Genomic DNA, 26,376 nt, shown 5'->3' with positions numbered 1-26,376 from the left:
ATGCAGCCCTTTGGACAAAATTGAGAACATTGGTTTAATGCAAGCAAGAATCTCAATGTGAAAGCTGGCATACAAGCAGAGAGGAGGGACAACAGAGAAGTAGGTGGTCGTGATGTAAATCATAGTTTATGAAGCCAGGGACAAACATACAAATCTACCCAAGACAGCATTTATTTATGGAAGCCACTGCAAGAAAATAATCTAAAGATTCTTTAAAAATGGCCTAAAGGCACACAATTCAACAACTGAAGTGAAGTGGGCTCCATATGGAGCTGTACCTAGATAGCAGACCACTTAGGAGCTGTGTGTAGGTCTCTCTGCTCCATGGAGCAAGAGTTAGTTAAAAATAAAACTAACCACCAAATAAATAAATAAATGATAAAGAACATGTAGGAACAGTTTCGGTGTCTTTTGAAAAAAGTGTGTGTGTGGGTATATACTCATCTTGAATATGGCTTTTCTACACTCAGCAGTGCATCTTGACTCAATTATCTTTACAGTCAATGATGGAAGTAAAAAGAAATTTTCTGTTTTGTAACAACAGGGAAATATTTTGTTCAGCTTGAAACCTAGTTGCATTTTATCTTATTTTCATGTTTTTAAGCAGGTCACCACAAAAATATTATGAATGCATGCTGGCATTCTTATTTCATAGGCTTAATGTCAATATCAGAAAGAAAGCAAAGATTTTTTTAAAATATAAGTCCGTTTAATTTGGTCTAAATGAAAATATCTGATGGTGATGTGTCTCATGACATGCAGAAGTTCTCTTTCAACACAGTGCAGTTGTTCACAATATGGCATGCTGGAAATCAAGATTGAATTTTTAACCTTACATTAAGATACCTTATGAAAAGAGAGGCTTCTGTGTGCTTCCACTTGACCCTTTTAATACTCCAGAAGCAATTTCTCTCTATAAAGAATAGCAACCTTGAGTAACAAAGCATGGCTGAAATGTGTTTCCATAAGAATTTAACAAAGCCATCCTGGAAAGAAGCAGCAGGCAAAAAAGATTATCTGCTTCTGTTGCTACAGTTCATTTTTGTACGTTCATTCTTATATTCAAACCAAAGTTTAGTTTTTGAAATATTCAATAGAGGTTGTGTTAATATAACTAAGGATTATTTACAAGGGGAAAGTTGGAAACATAATAACTACTCTGTATCAGATGAAGGTCAATCTAGTTCAGCGTTTTGCTTCCAAGAGCAGTTAGAAGATCCTTGGAGGCTCGTGAGAACGGCATTAAGATATCTGGGATTTACTGTCATGGATGCTTTAGTTGAGATTCCTACAATGCAGGGGTTGGACTAGATGACCCTTGGGGTACCTTCAAACTCTACAATTCTATGATTCTATACTGCATTTGAGCAAAAAGATTCCATTTTGACATCATGATTAGAAGCCCTCGATAGATCAATTAGATTAAATCATAGCATCCATAACATACTTCCTTTTTACAGATAGGTAGCCGTGTTGGTCTGCCATAGTCAAAACAAAATAAAAAAATTCCTTCCAGTAGCACCTTAAAGACCAACTAAGTTAGTTCTTGGTATGAGCTTTCGTGTGCATGTATCTGAAGAAGTGTGCATGCACACGAAAGCTCATACCAAGAACTAACTTAGTTGGTCTTTAAGGTGCTACTGGAAGGAATTTTTTTATTTTGTTTATACTTCCTTGTAGCTTTCTTTATGGCCAGACACCAGTTCTGGGGAGCACACATCTTGCATACCCTGACAAATGTATTTTCTATGCCTGAAGTTTTCTTAAAATCTTAAGATAAGAATAACAGCAACAATGGAACACCCACCTTAGTGTTAGGCACATAAGCCCCGTAGGAGCAAACCCAGGATCCACGTACCCCAATATCCCATTTCCAACACTGGCCAACCACCAGGGCATGAAGGTAACAGCCCTCCAATTCTCTTTGTCCTTCACTTCTAGTAACTGATACCGAGAGGAATAGGTTGCCTCTACAGTGGTACCTCTGGTTACGTACTTAATTCATTCTGGAGGTCCGTTCTTAACCTGAAACTGTTCTTAACCTGAAGCACCACTTTAGCTAATGGGGCCTCCCGCCGCTGCCGCCGCCACACAATTTCTGTTCTCATCCTGAAGCAAAGTTCTTAATCTGAGGTACTATTTCTGGGTTAGTGGAGTCTGTAACCTGAAGCGTATGTAACCCGAGGTACCACTGTATAGGTTGCACTTAGCTATCGTTCTCTCTAAAAATAAACTCAGGTGGTTTAGAGCCACAATGGGGCAACTGATAAATGAACTAATCCCAGTATCCAGAAGGACGTAAACACACAAAAGGGGTCGGATAAAAAAGCAAGAAAAAACATTCTCAGAGGCCTCCAGGAGCCATATAATGTCGAGCACCACTTGGAATGGAAAACTGGAAAACCAGGGGAGCGGATAAATTGTCCTTCCTGAGCTGTTTACAATTTATAGTATGCTGAAGGAGGACATGGCTGGCTGGAACCCTGAATGGGCCCATTCCTGTTAGGGAGTGAGGATATACTGTGACATTTCATTACAGGTTCCACTTGTCATGACTGTTACCAACCAATGAAGCTGTCCTTGATGAATTTATTTAGTTCCCTTTTAAAGATGCAATCCTCAGGCAACAGTGGTGCTTGATGGAGTGGCACAGCCAACACTGCAATCACAACACCTGGTGCTTATGCTGGTTGGCTGAGGGGTGGAAAAAGAATCCTTTCACGGCTCTAGTTTGCAAGCAAGAGACCTGGTTCAAGTCCATTGCCACCACATACTCCACACAGAATTCAGCAGAACCTATGCTGGCCCAGTCCCATGGGCAGGTGGCCACCTCCACAGAGGATCAGGGAGTTGAATAGTTCTGCCTGCCAGTGGTCATCACCACATCCTGCAATGTGTGAATAAGTACTTTCCCTTTTCTGCTATGAATCAACTGCCTACAACTTCACCAGGAAAGTTCTAGTGTTATGAAAGGGAAATTTAAAATGGTCTCTGCTCACTTTGCTGCACGCTCCCCCACCGCCAAGCTTCTAAAACATAAATGCTTAGCTTGTCCTCATAGGAAAGGTTCTTCAACTCCTGGATTACTTTGACTTAAGTTAAAGATGCAAGTACCTGAGAGAGTATCAGCTGTCCATGAAAAGCCCGCACAAACTTCTTTAAAAAGGCAAAATATGCAGCTTCTCCAGCCTTTCCTGCAAAAGACCGCAGAAGGAAATAACCCTGGAAGAAGCGAACAAGACATACAAGATGTTATTCCTTTCTTATGTGTACAAAATACTGATTTGTCATATTGAGAGTGCCGGTTTTAGCATTCTGACCTTCAGGTAATGAACCTGCATGAACACTTTTTCTGCATTCAGGCCATGTTTGATTATAGATGCTCCAGATTCACTTGCTTTGCCAGTGTTCTCTTTCTTGGGCCTAAAAGGGCACAAATAATTCAAGATCTGGATAAACAGATACAACGAGGATGTTAAAAAAAAGTCTCACAATTAAAACACTTAATTACAACATTCTGTTTTACTTCAGGCATTGTCTGCTATATAGGAGGTTTCATACTCAGGTAACTTCGTTCGTGGGAAAAGTAGTACAGCAATGCATTTTTCTAATGTAACTTTATATATGGCTACACAAACAGCTGAAGTTTAAACTAGTAGCCAATTCTAAGCTGGTGTGAAGCGACTTAACTCTTCTCCCAGACATGACATCATATCACATGGCATTCTGCTAAGACATGCTACACAGGCAAGAGTGTCACACTATGCGCAAAGGGAAATTAGAAGAGATGGAGACACTTTAGATGGAGGAAAATGGAAAGGAAGGATATTGAATTCATTACATCCAGTAACATATTTTGGCTGCTCTTACCTGAACATAGGCTTAGCAGCTCACAAGGCTACACCTGGAAGGATGAATGGGCTCTTTCATCTATGCCCAATATGTTGAATAAAAGGACTTAAGCTTTCTCTTTATTTTTCTTTAGTTTGCAATTTTCCATGCACGTCAAAGAAAAGCAGCCAGAGTTTTTGAAAACAAAGCCTGAAACATTCAGCCCACTGAATTATCACCCATGAGGACAATATCCAGAACAAATTCAAACTGTGTGAATTCTTCATCAATGGTTGTCCAGTTTCCAAATTTGTGTCAGAAAACTATTGCTTACTAGTGCCTGACCTCTTTAGTTTAAATCACAGGGTTGGGAGGGGGGAAAGGGGCAACCTTCTTCTCTCATGTAGAGCCTGTTGTAACAGAGTAAGTAGCTAAGGGATGCTTGCACTAGCTATTTTTCCCAGGTTATGTCCAACAAAAGCTGGTGTTTATACTGTGGCGTGCTTTAGTGCATCTACTACATGAAAGTGTTGACAGAGGTCATATGGAGATCTGGGGTGAGCAGAAGTACTAAATGAGTATCTGGGATCAGTAATAGAGTGGATAAGGGCCAATAAACTACAACATAATCCTGACAAGATTATTGGTGGTAGATGGTACTCAGCCTGTTCTAGATAAGGTTGTAACTCCCCTTAAATATCAGACTCACAGCTCAGGAACTCTTTTAGCTCCAGCCTTGTGTATACCGTAAATGTCGAAGTGGCAGGAATCAAATGAGGCTGGAGTGATGGAGAGATAGCTTGGCCCCAGTAATCTATGTCCTTCCCCCTCGTATTAAGATCTTCATCTGAATACCTTTTTAAAGTCCCTCTCCCTTCAGAGATGAAGCTGTTGGTGAGCCAAGATAGAGTCTTTACGGTGATGGCTTCTCATTTTCAGATGTATCCCCAGGAAGTCTGGCATGGCAGATTCTAGTGCCTTTGTGACACCAAGACATACCTTTTCATTTGTCCACACCTCTTAGATTTTTAAAAAATTGCATTTGTTATTTTAACCTGTTGGAATATTAACTTCCCATGTTTTATATTTACGGCTCTACTATTTTTATGTAGTTTTAGTGTGTTTTTAAACTATTGTTAGCTGCTCTGATATGTTGCTGGTTAAATATAATTTTATTATATACTTTTAAGATAAGTTTTTTAAACAGTCTCTGTTGTAAAATTAATGCACTATAAAACCCATGTGATACCTTAGCAATTGAAGTAGGAAAGCTAATGTCTAGATAAGCCTCCTATCAGAGCAAGCCATGTTCACATTTAAAAAAAAAAATGGAACAAAACAAAATACACACAAAAAAACAGCCATCCTGGCAATCAGCAGCTGTGTTGGCTGCAGCTAGCGATAAGGCTGTTTCCTCTATCTGCCCCTATTGTCAAGCTACACACTTGCAAATGTATGACTTGTCTGATTTAGCATATATACAATAACACGAATAAATATTAATGAAAATAGCTTATACCACAACTATAGTAATGTGAGAACTTGATGTAGAGGGAAGGCTCAGAAGATGGACACTGGGCCGGGCCACCGGTGGAAGGCTTTTAGAACTACATTTATTCCAGGAGCAGCTACTTTTCCAGGCGCATGTTTATTCAAATCTCTAATAAGCCACAAAGCTTACTTGATGATATTGGGTGAGCCACTGTCTCTTGGACTAACCTGCCCAACATGGGATTTTATAAATACAAAAGTGGGATGAGGGGGCAACCATGCACACTGTCTTAAAATCTTTGGGGGAAATAGCAGGATAAAAGCTAAATAAGAAAATAAGAAAAAGTTCAAGTGCACATGGTGTTGCCTACTGGGTCTGTATCAGCCAGGAAAATATTCTGTATTAGGGTCAGTACTCTATGTGTAGTGTTTAGCTTGTTGCATGAGGCCGGGGTTACAACAATCAGGTGAGTCCCCTGAACTGCATTACAAACTTTTTTTCAGACTGGGATACTTTAGAAATTAACATACAGCGCAGCATGTAAAAAAATAAGATGCTGTGCTCTGCACATAGTCCCCCCCCCGCCCCGCCCAGGTCCCTGGATTAGATTCAGGCTGCAATCCTGTGCATAGGATTACACATAAATACATGGATAACACTATAAACAAGTCTCACCGAATTCCATGCATAATTATGCACCGGATTGGTGGGTTGGAGACATTTTATGAAACAACAAAACTGAAAGCTAACAGTCAACTCAACTTTTCGCCATACAACTTTATACACTGGAGTTTATACTTAATACATTGTCTGTAAACATAGTATAAAATCTAGCTTAAAGGCTGTATTTAATTGTAAAATAATCAATTCAACATGTTTTAGTATGCTTAGAGCCAATGAATGAAATTCACATATAAAAAAGGAAAATTAAACAAAAATCATGAAAATCATGATTAAAATAAAGAAGAATTTCCTCCCTGAAACATGGTTTAAATTAATCCGCTCCATGCTTAAGTTTTCTACACCCACAAGTCTATGGGGTGGTGTAGCCTAATATGATGTGGTAAGCAGATTGCTCTGCAGCCAGACAAGCCAAATTTCAGGTTGCAAAAGATAGATTGAGTCTATGATTGAGTGGATCAATTTCAAAGAGTTGACCTCAAAAGCCACCTAGCTCTAGCTACTGCAGCATTTCTCAGAGGTAACCATCCAGCGACTGCTTGAAAACCTCTAAAGAGGGACAGTTCACCACCTTCCGAGGCAGTCTGTCCCACTGTCAACTCACAGTATCAGGAAGTTCTCCCTAATGTTTAGCTGAAATCTCCTTTGAGTTTAACCTGTGGGTTCATGTCCTGTTCTCTAGGGTGGGGAAGCTTTCTCTCTTTTTTGTCAAGGGCTCCATTCCTTCAGAGCAACCTGTCACCATGCCAGTGATGGGTGGGGCTGAAGCCAGCAGTGGGTGAGGCTGGACACTGAAACAGACAGAATCACCCACTTCTCCTACTATCCAACCAGCAGGTTGCCAGGGGAGGAAAATATCAGAAGTGAGAACTAATCACGAGTACCACTTTCTCGTCCATCTGTTTTGGTTGCTCCCATTCCACTCCTACCCACCTTGACTTCTACCTCTGAGCTCCCCACCCTCTGAGGTGGAATCTGCAGGCAATTATTGGGTTTCAGGCTGCCCCACTCTTGCTCTGAGATAAGCAGAAACAAATTTGCTCCCTTATCTGACAGCCTTAAAACAAATTTGAAAATGGCTATCACATTATCTCTTCTTCAGTAAACAGCTTATTTAATTATTTTTTTATTTTATCTTCTTCAGCCTAAATATACCCAGTGCCTTCAACTTCATAGAACTTAGCCCCTCAACCATTTCTTTGGATATGTTCCACTGAGCAGTAATTTCTGAGAAAATATTTTTTATTGGAATCAATATTTAAGACTTCCTCCTCATTTTTAACAAGTCAAGTGCAACCCTATGCATGTTGAATCAGAAGTACATTCCACTGAATTCAGTAAAGCTTACTCTCGGGACTGTGCATAGGATTGCAACCTAGGTTGTTTTTCCTTATCCTCTCTCCAACCTCAACTCATTTGATTTTGTCCAGTCTTCTCTTTCTACATTTCAGCTGGTGAGGTTCATCTGACAGCAACACTTAAACCAGCCTTCTGTGTTACTGGCCTGCTCCTGTGGAGTCTTCTTCCATTCGGGGCTGAGCAGACGCCTTCTGTTCTAATTTTCTAACCTTTGCTGTATACTTCTATTTGCCACCAGGATTATGCAGACAATTAAAGAAAAACTTTTTCCGTAATAGTGAGCTGTTTTAATTTTTGTATTGTATTTTAAGTGTTGTAAACCTCTTTGATTTTTTTTTATGAAAGTGTGGTACACAAATATTCTAAATATTTGCTTTACAAACCCTTTGGAAGATGTAATAATTTAATCAGAACACTCCAATATCCTTCTTTTAGAGAGGGAAAATGTGATAAGGAGAGACGAAACAGTAAGTGAGCAGCCTTTTCTGTACCTTAACACTTGCAGATCTCCTTCAGAATTCTGCACCTCATCTCTAAGGCGTTGCCAGCGCAGTACAGCTTTCAGATCTTGCTGCTCTTTTGCTTCATCAGCTGACAGCTACTTGGGACACAAATATTCAGTTTATTGTTAGAGGCTTCTTCAGTTTCTCAGTAGTTTTTAATGGAAATCACATCAGCTTAGAGAAAGCCCTGTCATCCTTTAGAGGAGGCAAGAGCAGGCTCCTAACCTATCTCCTACTACCATGACCAATACAAATTATTATTACTATATATTTTGTTTTGGGAGATCTCCTGACCCCCACATAGACAATTTCAGGTAGCGTAGGGTGCGCAATTAAAGGACCAATTCCAGTCCCAATTAAATACGCCAGGGATTGAACCAGAGACCTTCTGCATGCAAAGCAGTTGTTCTATCACTGAGCTATGGCCTTATCCATACTCTGTGTAGAAGAGAGGAACTATAGTGGTGCCCCGCAAGACGAACGCCTCACAAGACGGAAAACCCGCTAGACGAAAGGGTTTTCCGTTTTGGAGGCGCTTCGCAAAATGAATTTCCCTATGGGCTTGCTTTGCAAGACGAAAATGTCTTGCGAGTTCCTGCGGGTTCCCCCCCCTTTTTCTAAGCCGCTAAGCCGCTTATCAGCTGATCCGATAAGCCGCTAAAAGCTGCTAAGCCGCTAATAGCGCTAAGCCGCTAAGCCGTCAATGGGCTTGCTTCGCAAGACAAAAAAAACCGCTAGACGAAGAGACTCGCGGAACGGATTAATTTCGTCTTGCGAGGCACCACTGTATATGGTATGTGTGCAATGGAAAGCACTTCTAAGCATGGATCAATACATTATTTGCTTGCGGTGCCAGCCCCTTGGACTTCTGTGGGTGCTACTTCAGAGGGTCCCTTCACCTTCTATATGGCATGGGGGCATACAGCTCAAATGAGGGAGTTGAACCACTAGGTCAAAGGCATATAACAGTGGAACTGGGCACTGGGTTTTTTGCCATTTGTGTTTTTTTCTGCAAGATGGTAGCCATGACCTAAAGCTTTAAAGCATATTTACACCAGCATTGAACAGAGTGCAAAAAAGGGTTCTCAGTGGAGCTGTTATTTGGCTAAAGACGTCTTAGTCAATTAATTCTTATGATATTTAATCCATTAAGTAACCAATTCAATTTGAAAATAAGTGCTGAAGTGAGAAGCACTAATTATTTGATTTTATATTATTCACACAGGTCATCATAGGCCTCATCTTAAAAGAGGCAAACACCCTGCCTGTGCAATGATGTGCAATGGAAGAAGGGGGAATGCATTCTTGCTCTTATATTTTTGTATCTCATATATTCTTGTATTAGAAATCACCGTCTAAAGAAAAATCTGTCCAATGAATCTGTGAGACATTTTTATTGATCACATATTTTAATCAATCAATCAATCAATCAATCAAATAAATTGATTAAATACTGAGTTAAACATTGGAGTCCTTTGTTGCACAGGCCTGCACCGTTAACAAGGAGCTAGGCAGATCAATGGTCTGTCAGTATAGGGCAGCCATACATGTTCCCACACTATGAAGTGTGGTTCTCCTACTCCTACATAACATGTTAAAGAATATGAACACCAGACTGGAAAAAAATAACTGAATATTCAGTTAAGACAGCTGACATATTATTTCAGTATAATAATACTGCTAGTCACAACCTTGAAAGTCAGAATATTTTTTTGCCCTAAATCTTTCTGCCTTCTCTTTGATAACATACCTGTCCCACAACCCACAAGAATAATTACAGTGTTGTCTTGAAGAATGAATTATATACCAATTTACCAGTTCATCAGCGAACAACTGATTTTCTACTTATGATAAAGAATGTTTTCACACCTTTATTTATACTTCACCTGCCAGGATGCATCTACATAGCCAAATTAGTGCATGACAACAACATTACCAATGCATTAGAATCAAAAGGGAGAACAGAAACATTTGATAGTGTTGCAAATTATTTCAGGTACCACCAATTACAGTTCCATCTAACAGATTTCTCTGCATATGGAAGTTAATCAAGCCCAGCTCATGGCCAAGGGCATGATAAATTTAAGGAGATTAGATAAGACATTACCTAAGACAGTTGCAAACAGATTCCTCCTGCTCAGAAGCAGTATACCTCTGTTTACTAGATTCCAAGGGCGTAAGGTTATCCTTACTACCCTATTAGTGAAATTCCCTGGGGTCTGGACAGCTGCTGTCAGAAATAGTCACAGTGCTGGACTAGATAAATGTTTGTTCTGATCCAGTATAGCAATACTTATATCCTTAAACAGGGAGTCTATTTGCTCTTTTCGTAAATGTGTAAACTGAAGGTTATCCTTATTTCTACATTATGAAAATGACTATTCGAGCCATACCTGTTGTGCGGCTGACCAAAATGCATCTTCTAGGTGAGTGGCAAATCCTTCACTTAGCCACTCTTCAGTCCAGTCACGTGCACCAATAGCCAAGCCAAACCAGGCATGAGCAATTTCATGGCACAGGCGTGTTCCACAGAGATGGCTCCCTCCAGATAATGTGCTCTGTGACATGAAGATGATGTGTGGGCTGCATAATATGAATGAAGGACAAAATACATTATGAACCTGTTACAGCATGCATTGCCTGGCTATAGCAATATGTAGACTTTATTAGCCTTGTCAGCCTGTTATTACTGTATGCATGCTATGTCATGACAGTTAGTTTATAGCTCAGACATTTTTAGGAATTAGGTTGCACTTTATTGTTTTCTGGCAGAGATTCAAGTTAAATATTCTGCCAAGCATTTGTTTCACATTCAACCATCAAACAGCTATTACCTGTAATAAGTAACTTAAACCAAAGTTTTATATTTTTCAAATTACAAGGCTGATTTATTTCAGTGGAAGCATTTATGCCTAAGCCAAGATAATAAAAGAAGGGCAGGTGTGAATACAGACCATAGGTATTTTCGGCTAAATGATCAAAGCAATCAGGGAAAACAAAGAGAGAGTAAAAAGAGAGAGAAAGGCTCTCGTTCAAAAGGGAACATTGTAAATGTTGAAAACTCTAAGCTTTTAGGACAAAAAGTGTGGGAAAGTGAGCACCTAATGAAGCTAAAATAGGCATTGGTGTTGAGGGGGTGTCTGTTGTCAGTTGTCGATGAGTGGGTTCTTAGATCTGTACAGCATTCTACGTGCAAGAGTAGGAGTCAATTCCTGAGTGCACATGGATTTTGTTCTAACATGTTACAGAAATTGGGGCAGGGGAGCAGCTATAGCAAAGTACCACAGGAAAAATGAATGAATGATGAATGATCCCTGTTTCAAGCTATAGGCTTCTCTCTGGGATGAAATATGGCCATTTCTATAAACCACCCAATGCCTCCTTTTGCATGATACAGGTTTGGGGGATTAAGACTTTGGATACCCAAAGAAACGTCATAGGCAATTCTGCAAAATATCTGAGGAGGACCGTGGAAATGGCAGTTGAAATACAGAAAGGTTGCCTACAACTAAGTTAATATTTATTGTTGCATCTGTGACTTTTTTTCTTCTCTTAAAAAACTCAGTTCCAATAACAATGAACAAGTCTTCCCCATTTCAGCTTCTATCAGGACCTACTAAGATGGCTGATCAGCTATGTGTATGTGAACACAGAGGATTTTTGTTAAACATGCCACTTTTGTTGTGTAGCCTAATGAAGTCATTGCTTTGCCACTTTCCAATATCTAATACAAGGCATTATATGGAGTTGAATAAATAATATAGCTAGCTGGAATTTGTAAACCATGGACTTTTTTCACGCTCTGAAATACATTTCAGATTCTTTTAAAATCTTACTAATTAAATGCAACACTTAAAAGCAGGACCAAATTGCTGGTGTAACATTTCCCTCGAAGACAACTGAATGGTGAGTGCACTTCTGGAATTATTTACAAAATTTACAGGATTTGGGGTGTAAAGGGCAGATAAATCTTCAGGAAAAAACAACTAAAATTTGTTGCATTATTTATAGGTTGTTCCTACCCAGGATGTTATTTCCAAACACCACCTAGTCAATGTTATATAACTCTTGCTTATTTTAATTAGTACATTTATTCTACAATGGGATTATTTCATTAAAGTTGCACGCATGGCAGATCTTCTTTGCTCACATGAAAATGATTGAAAATGCAGTTCTTGACTGAAACCACACCAGCAAAATTTTCAGTACAAAACCAGGACTAGCAGAGTGCTATAATTCTTCAATTCACAAGTCAGGGCTGGAGATAAGCCAAAATATTTCATAAAGTGAGGTTGACCTTAATCTGCCTTGTGTTCTCCCAGCTGCAAGACAGAGCAGGTTCTTTTCCGAAGTGGCCCCAAAACTCTGGATTGCACTTCCCCGTGAATAACAACTGCAAATTGGACTGAAACTACAAGGAAGTTTCATAGCACAAAGCTAACACAAGATTTGCACAAGAATTCACTTAATAAACTCCTTCCCCAACATCCTAACACACGCAGAGCAGGAAATTAATCACTAGGTTACCACAAGAACATACAGAGCACATCTTTGCTGAGCTATAGTGAAACAACTATAAAAGCTTCTTTTTTGACAAGCTTACAAGAAAATTTGAAGGAAACATGTAATTTTATTGCTTCTATGATATACTGATATATGGTTGCATTACTGTTATCATTTATTAAATTTGTATACAGCCTTCTATCCCAAGATCACAAGTTGGTTCACATACAAAAATGAGAATACAAAATACATAATAAAACAAAAACAAACCAATAACCTCCCCTCCCACATTATATGTATTTGATCCATTGATTGCTTACTGATAAAATTTTATCGTCTTGCAATCTGGGAGAACACGTGAAGTAAAAATCTGAAGAGTGATGGACATGGGCCAGGAAGATCTGGGTTAAAACACCTGCACATCAGTTAAGGTCACAGGGTGGTAGAAGCCACTATCTCTTACCTACACTGCCTCAAAAGGTTGTTACGAGAATAAAATTTCATAAGCTTGTGTATGACATGGTGTTCTTTTGTAAGTTTTATTCTCATCCCGAAGTTTTTCTCAACTTCTTCTCCACTGGTAGTCAGGCAGCATGACGGCCACCTTCCTGAATACAGCTAACCACATTCAGCAGTCAAAATGGAAGTCATATGCCCTGCCATTATGACATTTTAACTAAAGGAGTTCCGATAACACAGGACACATGGTTTCTGCTTCTCAAATGTAACTTACGGAGTGGCATCTTACGTCAAGTAGCTGCTTCTTCACCTAGCTATGTTTTATTATTTATTTTATTGCATTTCCCCCCCCCCACCTTTTTGTCCAAAGAGTTCTAGGAGGCATACATTGTTCTCCCCACCCCCCATTTAATTCCCACAGCAAACCTGTGAGGTAAGTTAGGCTGAGAGAGGCAGTGACTGGCCCAAGGTCACCCAATAGGCTTCATGGCTGAAGGGGGATTGAACCCTGGTGTCAGGAGTGCATGGAGCAGCCAGGCCCTGTGACCAGTAGGGCTTCGCAGGACTGGGGCCTTCCTAAGTTTGTTCTGGAGAGGCAAGGCATGGCCGCACAGGTGAGGCCGCTTGGTAACTCACTGCACCTGGTGGCAAGAGCCGGGAAGGGATATAAGGTCAGCATTTCCCTTCGGCTCTTTGCCACAGCAACACGTTTCCTGCCTTGCTGCATTTGGCTTCTTGCTTCCTGATCCTCGGACCTCGGCTTCCTGACTCCCTGCTTCTCGTCCCTCAGACCCTCTACTTCGTGACTCCTTGTTTCCTGACCCTCGGACCCCTGGCTTCTGGACTCTCGTTCCTGCTCCCACCCCGCCATCTTGCCCCCGGTCCTGACGTCCCCAGCCGGGACTTCGATCACCCATAGACTGGACTGTGACACCTGGTCTCCCAGATCCTAGTCCAACACTCTAACCATCCTGGCTCTCATGTTGAATGGTTACTTTAAATGTAAAGGTTCATCATTGTTCCACCCGATGTGTATGTCTTTAAGGGGCCAGAGAAAGGGCCAGAGCAAAATAACGAGACCCAGCTTTACAGCTGTGAAACATAGCAGGTGCTGCTGAGTTGCATTGATTAAGGTGTGTCAGCATTTGCATGTAGTATATAAGGAGCAGCACCTAGCTCTCCCATTACCCTGGGGGCTGGGTTGGTGGTTGGGTCTGGTTTGTTGTTGATGTATTTAGTGTATAAGGAGTTTTTGTTTTTTGTAATTAAAACCTTGTTTAAGTTATTTTTGAGTCCCTTTCTTTTTAATGCAAGCTCTCTGCGCTACTAAACTGCAAAAAATAGCCAACACAGGTCAGCTCAAAAACAATATAGCTAAAGGGGGCATGGCATATCAAGGGCTACACCTTGATTATGACATAACTGAAAAGGTAAAGTCTTCTTCCCATGTGTGTAAAGTGCAGATATGGCCTGAAGACAGTTTCAAGATGTACTAATCCATGTTCCAAAGAACCTCTATTATGCAGCCCAACCCTTCCCTCAAAAATGTATGAACACCCACACTTCTCTTGAAAGAAGTTTATCTGTCTGGATCTGTCCGCAGAGCCGTGTTTTTAAAAGAGTGGTTTCTGCTGGAGGAAAAACACACTTGCACATTTATAAGTAAGCGTCTTAAAATGAAAATTCAGAAAAGCAGGTCAAATGGAGTTATGTCAGCTAGTATCACAAAAGATACCACAAGACACTGAAGCCCTAGCAAAGAAAGAGAGTCAGAGAGAACAAAGAGCAAGAATAAACAGCACCTCCCCAAACCTCCACCCAAACCAAATCAAATTATTAAGAACGAAAAAGGCAGTGGGGGGGGGGCGAGCACAGAAGCTACAGTACATAATGAGACACTCCCTTTTATTACAAAGCCCCCATTGAGAAGAATAACTGTGCAGCTTGGGGGTACTGCATTGGTCATTTTTAAGTAAATGACCCCTAGCTGTGGTGTATGCAATGCTACAAAGAAAGAGCCTAGAAATGTACCAAGTAAATAACATTCCAGACATACTGCTGGCAGCCTTTTGGCCATTTGGCTGAAATAAAACAAAAGTAACTTCAGGCCTTATAAACAGACACACAGAAGGGGTTTGCATTTTAAGCATCTGTTGTATTTATATGAAGAAATAAGGCAGAGATTATGTTTTCAAGTACCTATTTTTGATTCACTCACTTAAGTAATAGAAAGGTCACATACTGGAAAATGTCCCTCTTATGAGAAGGCGAAAGAAACAAGATTGCACGCATGTACATAAACATATGTGAACTGCACTGCAAGCAGGTCAGCAGGAACAGAATTTCATTTTAAAGCACTTCCTCTGGGGTTTGGAAAGGATTACTTGGGCTTTATTCCCACTCAAGCCTCAAAAGTTCTATTTCTCTCTCACCAAAGGCATGTAGGCTGCCTCTCCAGCCCAATATCCTCAGCCACTTATCAAAGACACTTCTGAATTAGGTGTCACTACAGGGCAGCAGAAGGTAATTGTTAACTTTGACACAAATTGTCTAAAGAGCTGGACATATTAGTTCTATATTACTTCCAGCGCCAATTCTTCTTTGGCAAGGATCCTGAATGGCCTGGTGCGATTTCACACTCAGGACACAAAAGACCCACATAACAAACTTTGCTGCCTCAGTAGAGCTTTTGATTTTGAGGGGTTCATGTGCATGCATATTTTTAGCTGCAGTCCATGTGGGCTTCCTTTTGGTCATTGCTTTTTATGTTTAGTTATGTATACTAGATAGAATCCAGTTGGTGTTGCTTCACTGATGGAACACATCCATCAGCGGAAGCAAGAAAGGGAGTTTGGGATAATTCTTCTTTCCCAAGCACCCCCCCTAACTCTCTTGCACAGATGAGGAGGGGGCACAGAGCAAAAGGAATCACCCAGAGTTACCTTTTCCAGATACTTTGATGAATGTGTTTGATCAGGAGATCAAACCCCATTGTATTCTATCCATTATATTTTATTATCACTCCTTTTCATTATGACTTTTTTTTAAAAAAGTTTGCTTCTTGCCAAGTCTGACCATCCTAACACCACTTTTCAACCTCCTCCTCCTGTTATTGAATTTATATACCGCCCTATACCCAGAGGTCTCAGGGCAGTATACATATAAACATCTGCTCCAGCCTGGGAGTTCACATCACCATACAAATAATTTAATACATACTTTGAAATTAAGAAAAAAATACTACGTAAAAGAAATCTCAAATGCTTGGTTTTAAATATAGTTAGCATGTAAAACAGAAATATATCAGGAAACCCTGTGAAGTTAAGTTGCCTTTTAAAATAACTGCGGTAGTAGTGTAGTAGTAGTAATTTATTTATACCCTGTCCATCTGGCTGGGTTTTCCGAGCCACTCTGGGAGGCTCCCAACAGAATATAAAAAATAGAATCAAACATTAAAAACTTCCCTAAACAGGGCTGCCTTCAGATGTCTTCTAAAAGTCAGATAGTTGTTTATTTCCTTGACATCTGATGGGAGAGCATTCCGCAGGGCGGATGCCACTTTTTTTTCCTTTCCTTTTTGACACTGATTATAGATACAGTGTATGTTTACTCTATTGCTCTTTGCAGGCCTTTTCTACCTGGCCTGGGAGGGCAGGGCCCTGACTGACTCCAGCTACTAAAAGCTGAGGTTTTTGAAGAGGCCAGAGACAATATTGGCTATGAGCCCTGGAACGCCTGTTCACTGCCTTGTTGGCCTTTTCCACCTAGCCTGGAAAGGTGGGTCTGCTGAGGCTGCTGAACTGACTCTTGGGTTGGGGCATAGTTTAGGGTAGGGTTGTTTTTTTTTTTGGGGGGGGGGTTATTTGCTGTTATTATTGCCCTAATTGTTTGAAATGTTTTGAATTATTTGTAACAGATTTTTAACTTGTGTGCTTTTAAATTTGGGGTTCTTTTTGTTTCTCAAAGGACATAAGATGTGTCTGGGAAGAGAGGAGCTGGGGAGAGCAGGGCTGGTGCCAATCACAGTAGCTCTGGTGAAGGAGTGGGAAGTGGGGTGGGGCAGGCTGAGAAAGGGGCAGTTAGGGACTGTGTCATGTGCCAACCCCTCCTCCAACCAGGGGAATTGTGGTTGCCTGCAGCTACCATTCTGTCACAAGGTGATTCCCCACCCCCAACCTAAGATGAGATCCACATGTGTTGGATTTTCTGTATACCACATGAACGCTGAATTGATTTTCAAAGCTTGCCATTTGCGTGGAGAGTGGAAGAACAGTGCACGTGTTTAGCACTTCACAAAAATATTCACATCATAAGTATGGTTTCCCTGGCCACAGATCTTGGGCACCATAACAATTTCCATACAAATACCCACAACACATCAGTGTGGGCAACGCAGAACACCATAAGAACTGCAGGCAGATTCCCTAGTATTCAATGCTGCTGCTGCTATTATTATTATTATTATTATTATTATTATTATTATTATTATTATTATAGCGGTACCTTGGGTTAAGAACTTAATTCGTTCCGGAGGTCCGTTCTTAACCTGAAACTGTTCTTAACCTGAGGTACCACTTTAGCTAATGGTCGTGCAATTTCTGTTCTTATCCTGAAGCAAAGTTCTTAACCTGAGGTACTATTTCTGGGTTAGCGGAGTCTGTAACCTAAAGCGTCTGTAACCTGAAGCGTCTGTAACCTGAGGTACCACTGTATACCACCCTTCATCTGAAGATCACAGGGTGGTTCACAACATAAAAATACAAAATGAGAACACAAAATACATAATAAATTAAAAACCAAAGCCAACCAATAACCCCCTCCGCAAACACATTTAAAAGTTAATGTTAATCTGCCGAAAGGGATCTGGCCATGATAAGGGACTGATTTCACTACCCCTCACTTTCAAATCCCCCACTTACTGCCCAGTTGAGAAAACAAGGTCCAGTGTGTCATGGCAGAAATGAAGTCCTGAACCACCCAAGAACCAGTTTCCTTGGCATGGATGTTGAAGTCCCTCCACAACCAGCAGTCTGGGATTTTAAACACCAAAACCAGCTCAGGCACGGTGACTGCTGCTCAACAAGGTGGGTGGTAAAGAAGCAGAATCCCTAATCTGTCCCAGTTGCTCAGAGCCAGGAACACAAACTCTAGATTCCCCCGCCTCAACTGGACAGATAGCCTGTTGAGACAGATGGAATCTCTATAGACTACAGCAACTCCCCCTCCCTGACCCTCAAGTCTGCCCGGATGTTGCACCCAGGTTGGCACAGCTAGGCGAGACCAACTTCACCCTGCGCATCCACCCAGGTCTCAGTGAAGCAGAGCAGATCGGCCTCCAGGTTTGACTTGCCTGGCATTTGGTAAGAAAGTTATATGAAGCTAAGGCCTCGTACATGGCAAAAAAAGCAGAAGCCAAGACACTTGTGAAACTTCTCCACAGGGTGGTGCTGGGATTTTGATTTATATAGCCTTATAGCGGTGGAGTGATGTAGCTTGCTCAGTTGATGCTTCTTGTTGTAACGTTAACCAATTCCAGACTTCTTCCACAACACTGGTAGTGTGGTTGTGCTTGGGCAGACTACCATACACCTAATTTTGTGTCAGACACAATATCTTTAGTGGATTAAAATTATGTAACTGAATTATCTCAACCTAATTTATATAATCTCAAATCCCAGCCGTGCTCTTTAAGTGTTTTCACTGACACTCATTCACACTGTGGAATTGCCAGGTTTTCATGGGAGAATACCATTGAAACTTCTTATACTTTGCTGCAGTTAGGCAGATTCACCAAGCAAATGTGACTTGATAAATGTGTTTTCTTGATGGTTTTTGGAGCTGTCCTCTCCCAAACTTCTTTTATGCATCAAACTGAAACTTGCTTTTAACAATGAAGTTGTGAATATAATGAGTAACAGTTAGGGAAAATTAACTTGTTTCTCTGGTTGAAGTCAAAAGAAAGAAAGATTACAATTTGACCAAGTCTTCCTATATTATGGAGAGCCTCAGGGTGCTATGCTTTCAATTTATAACACAGCATGAACCCAAGTTGCAGGCAACTTCAAAAGCAGGCTAGAACAGGTTCATGGGTGGAGTAAAAAGGACTGAAAACCGCACCCAGTTAACAAAAAATTAGCAATCCCTCCCAGAAAGTTGGAGTGGCTCCCAATACCCCTATAGAAAACAAATTAATAGCTTGTTTTCTACATGTGCACTCTTGGGTACATTTTTCAATAAAAGGGGCATTATAGTGATCAAATCTAATGTTTATTTTTCACATCATTCAGTTGAAAAGGCAATCTAATGAAATCTCACCCAACAGAATATATTACAAGAGAACCTGAGAACTGACTCTCAGTGTGATTCTCTTTTTTTAGCTAAGATATAAAATGAGATGAGAATCCTTTAAGTCCATCATATGTATTAATTTTGATCCACAAGACCAAACCATTTCATAGAATACACAGGAACCACTCCTTTGTTGTTGTTGTTTAGTCGTTTAGTCGTGTCTGACTCTTCGTGACCCCATGGACCAGAGCATGCCAGGCACCTCTGTCCTCCACTGCCTCCCGCAGTTTGATCAAACTCATGCTTCTACATCTACTTCTGCTTCATTGACTATGCAAAAGCCTTTGACTGTGTCGACCACAGCAAACTATGGCAAGTTCTTAAAGAAATGGGAGTGCCTGATCACCTCATCTGTCTCTTGAGAAATCTCTATGTGGTACAAGAAGCTACAGTTAGAACTGGATATGGAACAACTGATTGGTTCAAAATTGGGAAAGGAGTACGACAAGGCTGTATATTGTCTCCCTGCTTATTTATTTAACTTATATGCAGAATTCATCATGCGAAAGGCTGGGCTGGATGAATCCCTAGCCGGAATTAAGATTGCCGGAAGAAATAACAACAACCTCAGATATGCAGATGACACAACCTTGATGGCAGAAAGTGAGGAGGAATTAAAAAACCTTTTATTGAGGGTGAAAGAGGAGAGCGCAAAATATGGTCTGAAGCTCAACATCAAAAAAACGAAGATCATGGCCACTGGTCCCATCACCTCCTGGCAAATAGAAGGGGAAGAAATGGAGGCAGTAAGAGATTTTACTTTCTTGGGCTCCATGATCACTGCAGATGGTGACAGCAGCCACGAAATTAAAAGACGCCTGCTTCTTGGGAGAAAAGCAATGACAAACCTAGACAGCATCTTAAAAAGTAGAGACATCACCTTGTCAACAAAGGTCCGTATAGTAAAAGCTATGGTTTTCCCAGTAGTGATGTATGGAAGTGAGAGCTGGACCATAAAGAAGGCTGATCACCGAAGAATTGATGCTTTTGAATTATGGTGCTGGAGGAGACTCTTGAGAGTCCCATGGACTGCAAGAAGATCAAAATTCTCCATTCTTAAGGAAATCAGCCCTGAGTGCTCACTGGAAGGACAGATCGTGAAGCTGAGGCTCCAATACTTTGGCCACCTCATGAGAAGAGAAGACTCCCTGGAAAAGACCCTGATGTTGGGAAAGATGGAGGGCACAAGGAGAAGGGGCTGACAGAGGATGAGATGGTTGGATGGTGTTCTTGAAGCTACCAGCATGAGTTTGAGGAACCACTCCTACCACCACCACAAATGTAAATGCACAGATATACTTTCTTCCACCAAGCTCAAATCTTTCTTATTTATTGAAGATCTAAAGATGCAACTTCTTAGATTTCCTTAACAAACTCTTAAAGAGCAACTGAAATCCAAACCATGGTTTAACCAGCATGAGACTCAGCTCTCTGTCAGCAAGTCTATACAGCTCGGCTTCGAGACTAATGAGAGTAACAGGTGCCAATTTGAAAATTAGCCACAGGGGGGAAAACATTAGATCATTCTCATGTACTACTTAATCAACAAAAACATCATAGACACGTTAGCTTAATTTAGTGTATATGCTTAAAGTTTAATGAAGCTCTTTGGTAAAAAACAAAAAAACAGAGAGACTGCACACAAGGACAAAAGGTTTTCCTAACATACTTGATTCATGTTCTTAAAACCAAAACAGGTATGATTAGGGATAAAATTCACAACAGTGAATTTTAACACACTGAGGTAATCATACTTGTCACACAACCAAAATGACTCTGTGCAAACAAATACATTTTTATCAATTAAAATTGACTGAATCCAAACAAGTTACATATTATTAATGAAATAAAGACATCCCTTTATAAATTAGATAGCTATCAATTGGCATATACAAAGCACAAGGCTCATATTATTTAGTCTTTTTAGAGTACCAGAAGGTAATGTTTTCTGCATTATATGCATAAGAGTCAACATAGTTCTGGAGCACTGAATGTAGTGACCCCTCAAAGGTAGCACATCCCCAGGAGCAAATGAGAAAAAGCTGCTATCATGAAGGTTGGTGAGGTAGGAAGAGTTGTAACACTGTGTAATAGTAGATTCAGATCACATTCTGTGTAAATGGAACTTGCATATGCAAAAAATCATTGATCTGTTGCAGGGTCAAAACTGTTTTGCTACAGGAATTGGCCATGTTCATGGAACAACTTCATTATTGTAGTTTTCTACCCCAAAATGGATTTGCAATTGACTGTGCCATAGCAAATTAATTACTGTTTGCAAAACAAATACTAGCTGGGAAGAGTGGTTTTAATCTGGAACTATCCTACAGAGAGACATGTACATATTGGATAAAAGTTAAACATTTGTCTGTTCTGCTGATTTCAATGTAACATTATTTAAACCTCTGCTTCACTGTTACACTTACAGTGGTGCCTCGCAAGACGAAAATAATCCGTTCCGCGAGTCTCTTCGTCTAGCGTTTTTTTCGTCTTGCGAAGCATCCCTATTAGCGGCTTAGCGGATTAGCGCTATTAGCGGCTTAGCGGCTAAGTGGCTATTAGCGGCTTAGAAAAAGGGGGGGAAAGGGGGAAAACTCGCAAGACTCGCAAGACGTTTTCGTCTTGTGAAGCAAGCCCATAGGGAAATTCGTCTTGCGAAGCACCTCGAAAAACGGAAAACCCTTTCATCTAGCGGGTTTTTCGTCTTGCGAGGCATTCGTCTTGCGGGGCACCACTGTAAATTAATGGTACATTAACATGGCCCCATAACCTTTTGGAGGATATTGATCTTACTTGTTTGATGAGACCAGGCGAACAGAAATGCTCTTTTTGCTGCACAGTTGTAATTGTATTATTATTATTATTATTATTATTATTATTATTATTTCGTCCTATACCTGTAGATCTCAGGGTGGTTCACAACATAGAATCACAATATAAAAAACACAGAATACATAATAAAAACAAAAGCAAACCAATAATCTGCTCTTTCACCGTCATCAGAGACAAGCCCACGTATAGCACCATGCAGTAATCTAACCTAGAGGTTACCTGAGCATAGACAACAGTAGCTAGGTTATCCCTGTCCAGATAAAGCCACCAGCCCAAGCTGATGGAAAGCACTCCACGCCACTGAGGCCACCTGAGCCTCAAGCTACAGCAGAGGATCCAGGAATACCCCCCAAGCTATGTACTCCCTTCAGAGGGAGTGTAACCCCATCAAGAACAGGCAACCTCCCAGCCATCCGGTCTAAGGAACCATGCACCAACAGTGCTTCAGACTTATCTGAATTAAGCTTCAGTTTGTTGGCTCCCATCTAGTCCATTATCAAGGCAAGACAATGGTCCTGCACATCCACGGCCTCACCTGCAGATGTAAAGAGCTATGTCGTCAGCATATTGCTGACAACATACTCCAAACCTCTGGATAATCCCACCCAGCAGTTTCATGTAGATGTTAAACTGCATAGGGGATAGAATCATACCCTGCGGAACCTGACATTGAAGGCTTCACAGGGCTGAAAAACACTCCCCAAGCAACATCCTCCAGGAACAACCACCCAAGTAGGACTAGAACCACCACACAGCACTGCTACCCACCCACTAAGGCAGTCCAGAAGGATACCATGTTCAATGGCATCAAAAGCTGCTGAGAGGTCAAGGAAAATTAACAGGGACACATTTCCCCTTTCTCTTTCCCAACAAATGACATTGTACAGGGTGACCAAAGCAGTTTCTGTGCCAAAACCAGGCCTAAACCCCAATTGAAACAGATCTAGAAAATCAATTTTTAAGTAGCTGATTGTATTAATTATGTTAATTATCTTATGACTCTTTTATTGTTATTTCCATATGGCTATTACCATATAAACCACTCTGTGATCTTTTGGATAAAGAGTAGTCTGGAAATATAATAGACAAACAAACACAAACAAAACCTCACTGTGGACTCCCAGCCTTTCTTCTTGACCTTCATTAGATGCTCTGAAAACACTCTGAAAGCTCCATGATAATACACAAATGAACCTAAATACATTTTATGGCACATTTGGTCTTTTTCAAGTTTGCCTCCCTTCAAAACAAGTTGGATTCAATATTGGTGAATTAGGTTGTAATCCTTTACATACCTAGGAGTATGTATGTATGTATGTATGTATGTATGTACTGATTAATCGATTGAATTCACATCCCGTTCTTCCTCCCCAAGAAGCCCACTGAACTCAAATGATTGAGAACTGTAAATTTAATGTTATATGAGCAAAGCAACACCAATGTACTCTGTGCCACAGCAAACCTTTCTATTTATTCACAGTTACCAATGTGGTCTAGAATCTCTACTTCACCCATAAGCATATAGTGAAATAATATGGGAAAGACTCTGTATGAGAACATTTTGTAACTGTGAATACATTGCTGAAATGTCCAGCTAACCCCTTTATTTAATACACTACATTTAGATAGCAACAGGGAACTTTTTTCCCAAACAATGAAGAGTAATTCAGTGTACTGAATTAAAAAGTAAATTCACAAAACCATGATTTTAGGCATATGACTCACTTCAAAGTTAAAGGAAGTCATGTGGGTAAAGCCCACAGATGTCTTTGAAATTTTAGCTCTAAGCCTTTTAAGTCCGGACTTCGATTCCAGTCGGCAAGAGACTACAGACAAACCTATTTTTGTTTTGAAAGCAGTCTCTACGGATTCTGCACATTACAATTCCCTCCCTTGAGAATACAGATAACCATTTTCCTCTTATCGCTTGTCAGCTTCAGGACCAGCTTATCACTTATCTATTTATTTCAGCACATCTGATATTCAGTCTACACAGGCAATGCTGTGCAGCCTGCCCTAGTTTTCTACCAGCAAAAAAAGGCTAACAAAGAGCAGTGTGCACTATGCATTCCTACTATGGCTGGTTTCCTGGTGTTGAGCAGGGTCAGAGGTTGCTCCAGGTACACTACTTGCCTCTTCCCATCAAACTCATACAATAACATAAGAAAAGCCCTGCTGGATCAGGCCAAAGGCCCATCTAGTCCAGGATCCTGTTCTCACAGAGCTCAGCCAGATGCCTACAGGAAGCCCACAAAATGGTTCTGACTGTAGCAGCACCCTCTCCACTTGTGATTCCCAGCAACTGGTATTTAGAGGCGCACACACATTCCTGGTTACACACTACATTGCCTGGCCAAGCTTAAAGTATAAGTTACTGACTACGTAGAAGCTCGCTGTGGATAGAAGTTCATTACAATTAATCTACTTCCTTCACATTGTTATGCCTAGGATCTGAATTATTTGATATATGTAATATCATGTAGACAAGGTCACCTGGGGAGTAGTTTACTCCAGCAGTTTCACGAGGAAACCTTGTTCATACTACAGAGGGGTAGAGGACAGAGTCAATGCCCTTAGGCATTCTCCCAGTTACACAGGAATCTGAAATGACCTTCCAACCACTCTGTGGTTACCAAAAAGAGTTTTACTCTTCCCTGTATTTCTATGGTGGCACTGGGAATTACAGTAGCAACCAGTTAATTTAATACCAAAGTGCACTGGGGCTTCTTAGTTCATACAATTAATATGTCTTTTCATGGGTTCAATTCACAAGGACTGCTGCTGCATCACTTAGGAGCCTGCTTTATATAGTGTCAGCCCATTGATCCACCAAACTCTACATACATTAAGCATAATAGAAACATCGCCACCCGACCCCACCCCCACCCATCTTCCCTCCCTCCCCCCCTTTTTTCTTTTTTTTTTCTTTTCCTCCTAATGTCTCAACAAATGAAACGGATTTGTAAAAATGTTACATGGAAAAAATACAAGGCATTACACTTACTCCTGTAAAACAAGAAAATCCTTGATAAAATATAAATTTAAGAGAGAGAGAGAGAGAGAGAAAGTAATGACTGCAGTAAGTCATTTCACTTCAAGATTTCAGGAGGAGTATTTCACAGCCCCACCTGGGACCAACTGCATTTAAAGTGTTTGCCCTACCACCAAACTACTGCCCTTTATTGCATAGGAGGCTTAAACAACTTAAATGGGTTGTTTCAGTTTAATATGGTAAAAGACACTGAAGTAATTAACCAGAAAGGACATCTGCCACTTCTCTGATCCTGTTCTAAAGGTGAATAGAAGCCCTGTCTTTTGATTAAGGGAAGGGGAGTATCTTTGCCATTGCTCCTATTTATGGTATAACTACAAACATACAACAACCCAATCGAAAGCCTTTTGATCAAAATGTACATTGTCCTTGTAAGCCTCCAAGTACTTTTACTAAATTGATAAACATGATAAATAATCCCTAACAGGGTTTTTTGTTTCAGTCTGACGTTTGTCACATTTGTCACTGATGAATGTTATTATTTGTCTCCAGATGGATTTTGTGCTTTGCAGCTTTCCATCATAGCTATTGCTGGAAGCTCTGGACTGACTTTCATGAGGGCTAACCTCTTAAATTATGGCCAACCCCTTTCCCCAAGAGGGGAGGTAGACAAACAATGGAAACATACCATGGCTGCATTAAGAGTTGTTACCCATGTTGCGATTATTTTCATAGTACTGGTCCCTTTACCAAAATTAATAAAGCAGAATCAACTTTTAAATCTGGCTTGTGTAAAGCTTGTGAGAGAGCTGGTGTGGTGTAAAGAACATCAGATGGAAGTCTGGTGGGGTGACATTACGAAAGCTCTCAGGATCTGCTTGAGAATAATAGTACTGGTTGACCATACATGGGTGTTAATATTACTGATATATGTTGGGAAAGCTCTTAAAACAGATCAGGCAGAAATCTAAGGGAGCAGAGAGGGAGAATCTATCCAAGTTGAGAATAAAAAGAAGACGATGCCATTTCTTCAGGCCAGAAGGAAAATCATGTAGCTTTGAATAGCCATTTAAAAAGGGGCAGGGGGGAGATTCAGTGGACCTTTATTAACTGTGAAGTCTACTTCTGTCAAAATAAAAAATAATAATTCATGTGCATGCACACTTCTTATACTCAGAACAAACTTAGTTGGTCTCTAAGGTGCTACTGGACAATTTTTTTTCCCCCGACTACATCAGACCAACACAGCTACCTACCTGAATCTACTTCTGTCAAGCTAGCTAGTAAGATGACATAAAAGAAATAAAGGACATGAAATCTGATTGAAGGGATACATCAAATGTATTCAGGAAAATTTTAAATTACCGGATACCTTT

The 26,376-nt window shown here is 40.5% G+C and overlaps 1 protein-coding gene across 10 annotated transcripts in view; it reads right to left on the bottom strand.

Moving 5' to 3' along the window:
* The window catches only part of AOPEP (aminopeptidase O (putative)), a 182,519-nt gene that overhangs the window by 111,904 nt on the left and 44,239 nt on the right, over positions 1 to 26,376 (bottom strand). For 8 of the 10 annotated variants that reach the window (XM_079996065.1, XM_079996063.1, XM_079996069.1 and 5 more), the window contains 4 exons: positions 10,260 to 10,449; positions 7,855 to 7,961; positions 3,321 to 3,423; positions 3,115 to 3,222 (listed from right to left, as the gene is read on the bottom strand). In XM_079996065.1, coding sequence (XP_079852191.1) covers positions 3,115 to 3,222; positions 3,321 to 3,423; positions 7,855 to 7,961; positions 10,260 to 10,449 — 508 coding nt within the window. Of the gene's footprint in view, positions 1 to 3,114; positions 3,223 to 3,320; positions 3,424 to 4,612; positions 4,720 to 6,937; positions 7,021 to 7,854; positions 7,962 to 10,259; positions 10,450 to 26,376 lie in introns of those variants that run through there. The other 2 variants (XM_079996070.1, XM_079996062.1) reach the window with 2 other exon arrangements.

This window comes from Podarcis cretensis (genome assembly GCF_951804945.1).
Source record: "Podarcis cretensis genome assembly, chromosome: 11".
Taxonomy (NCBI): Eukaryota; Metazoa; Chordata; class Lepidosauria; order Squamata; family Lacertidae; genus Podarcis; species Podarcis cretensis.
This window is presented reverse-complemented; position numbering and strand designations above follow the sequence as displayed.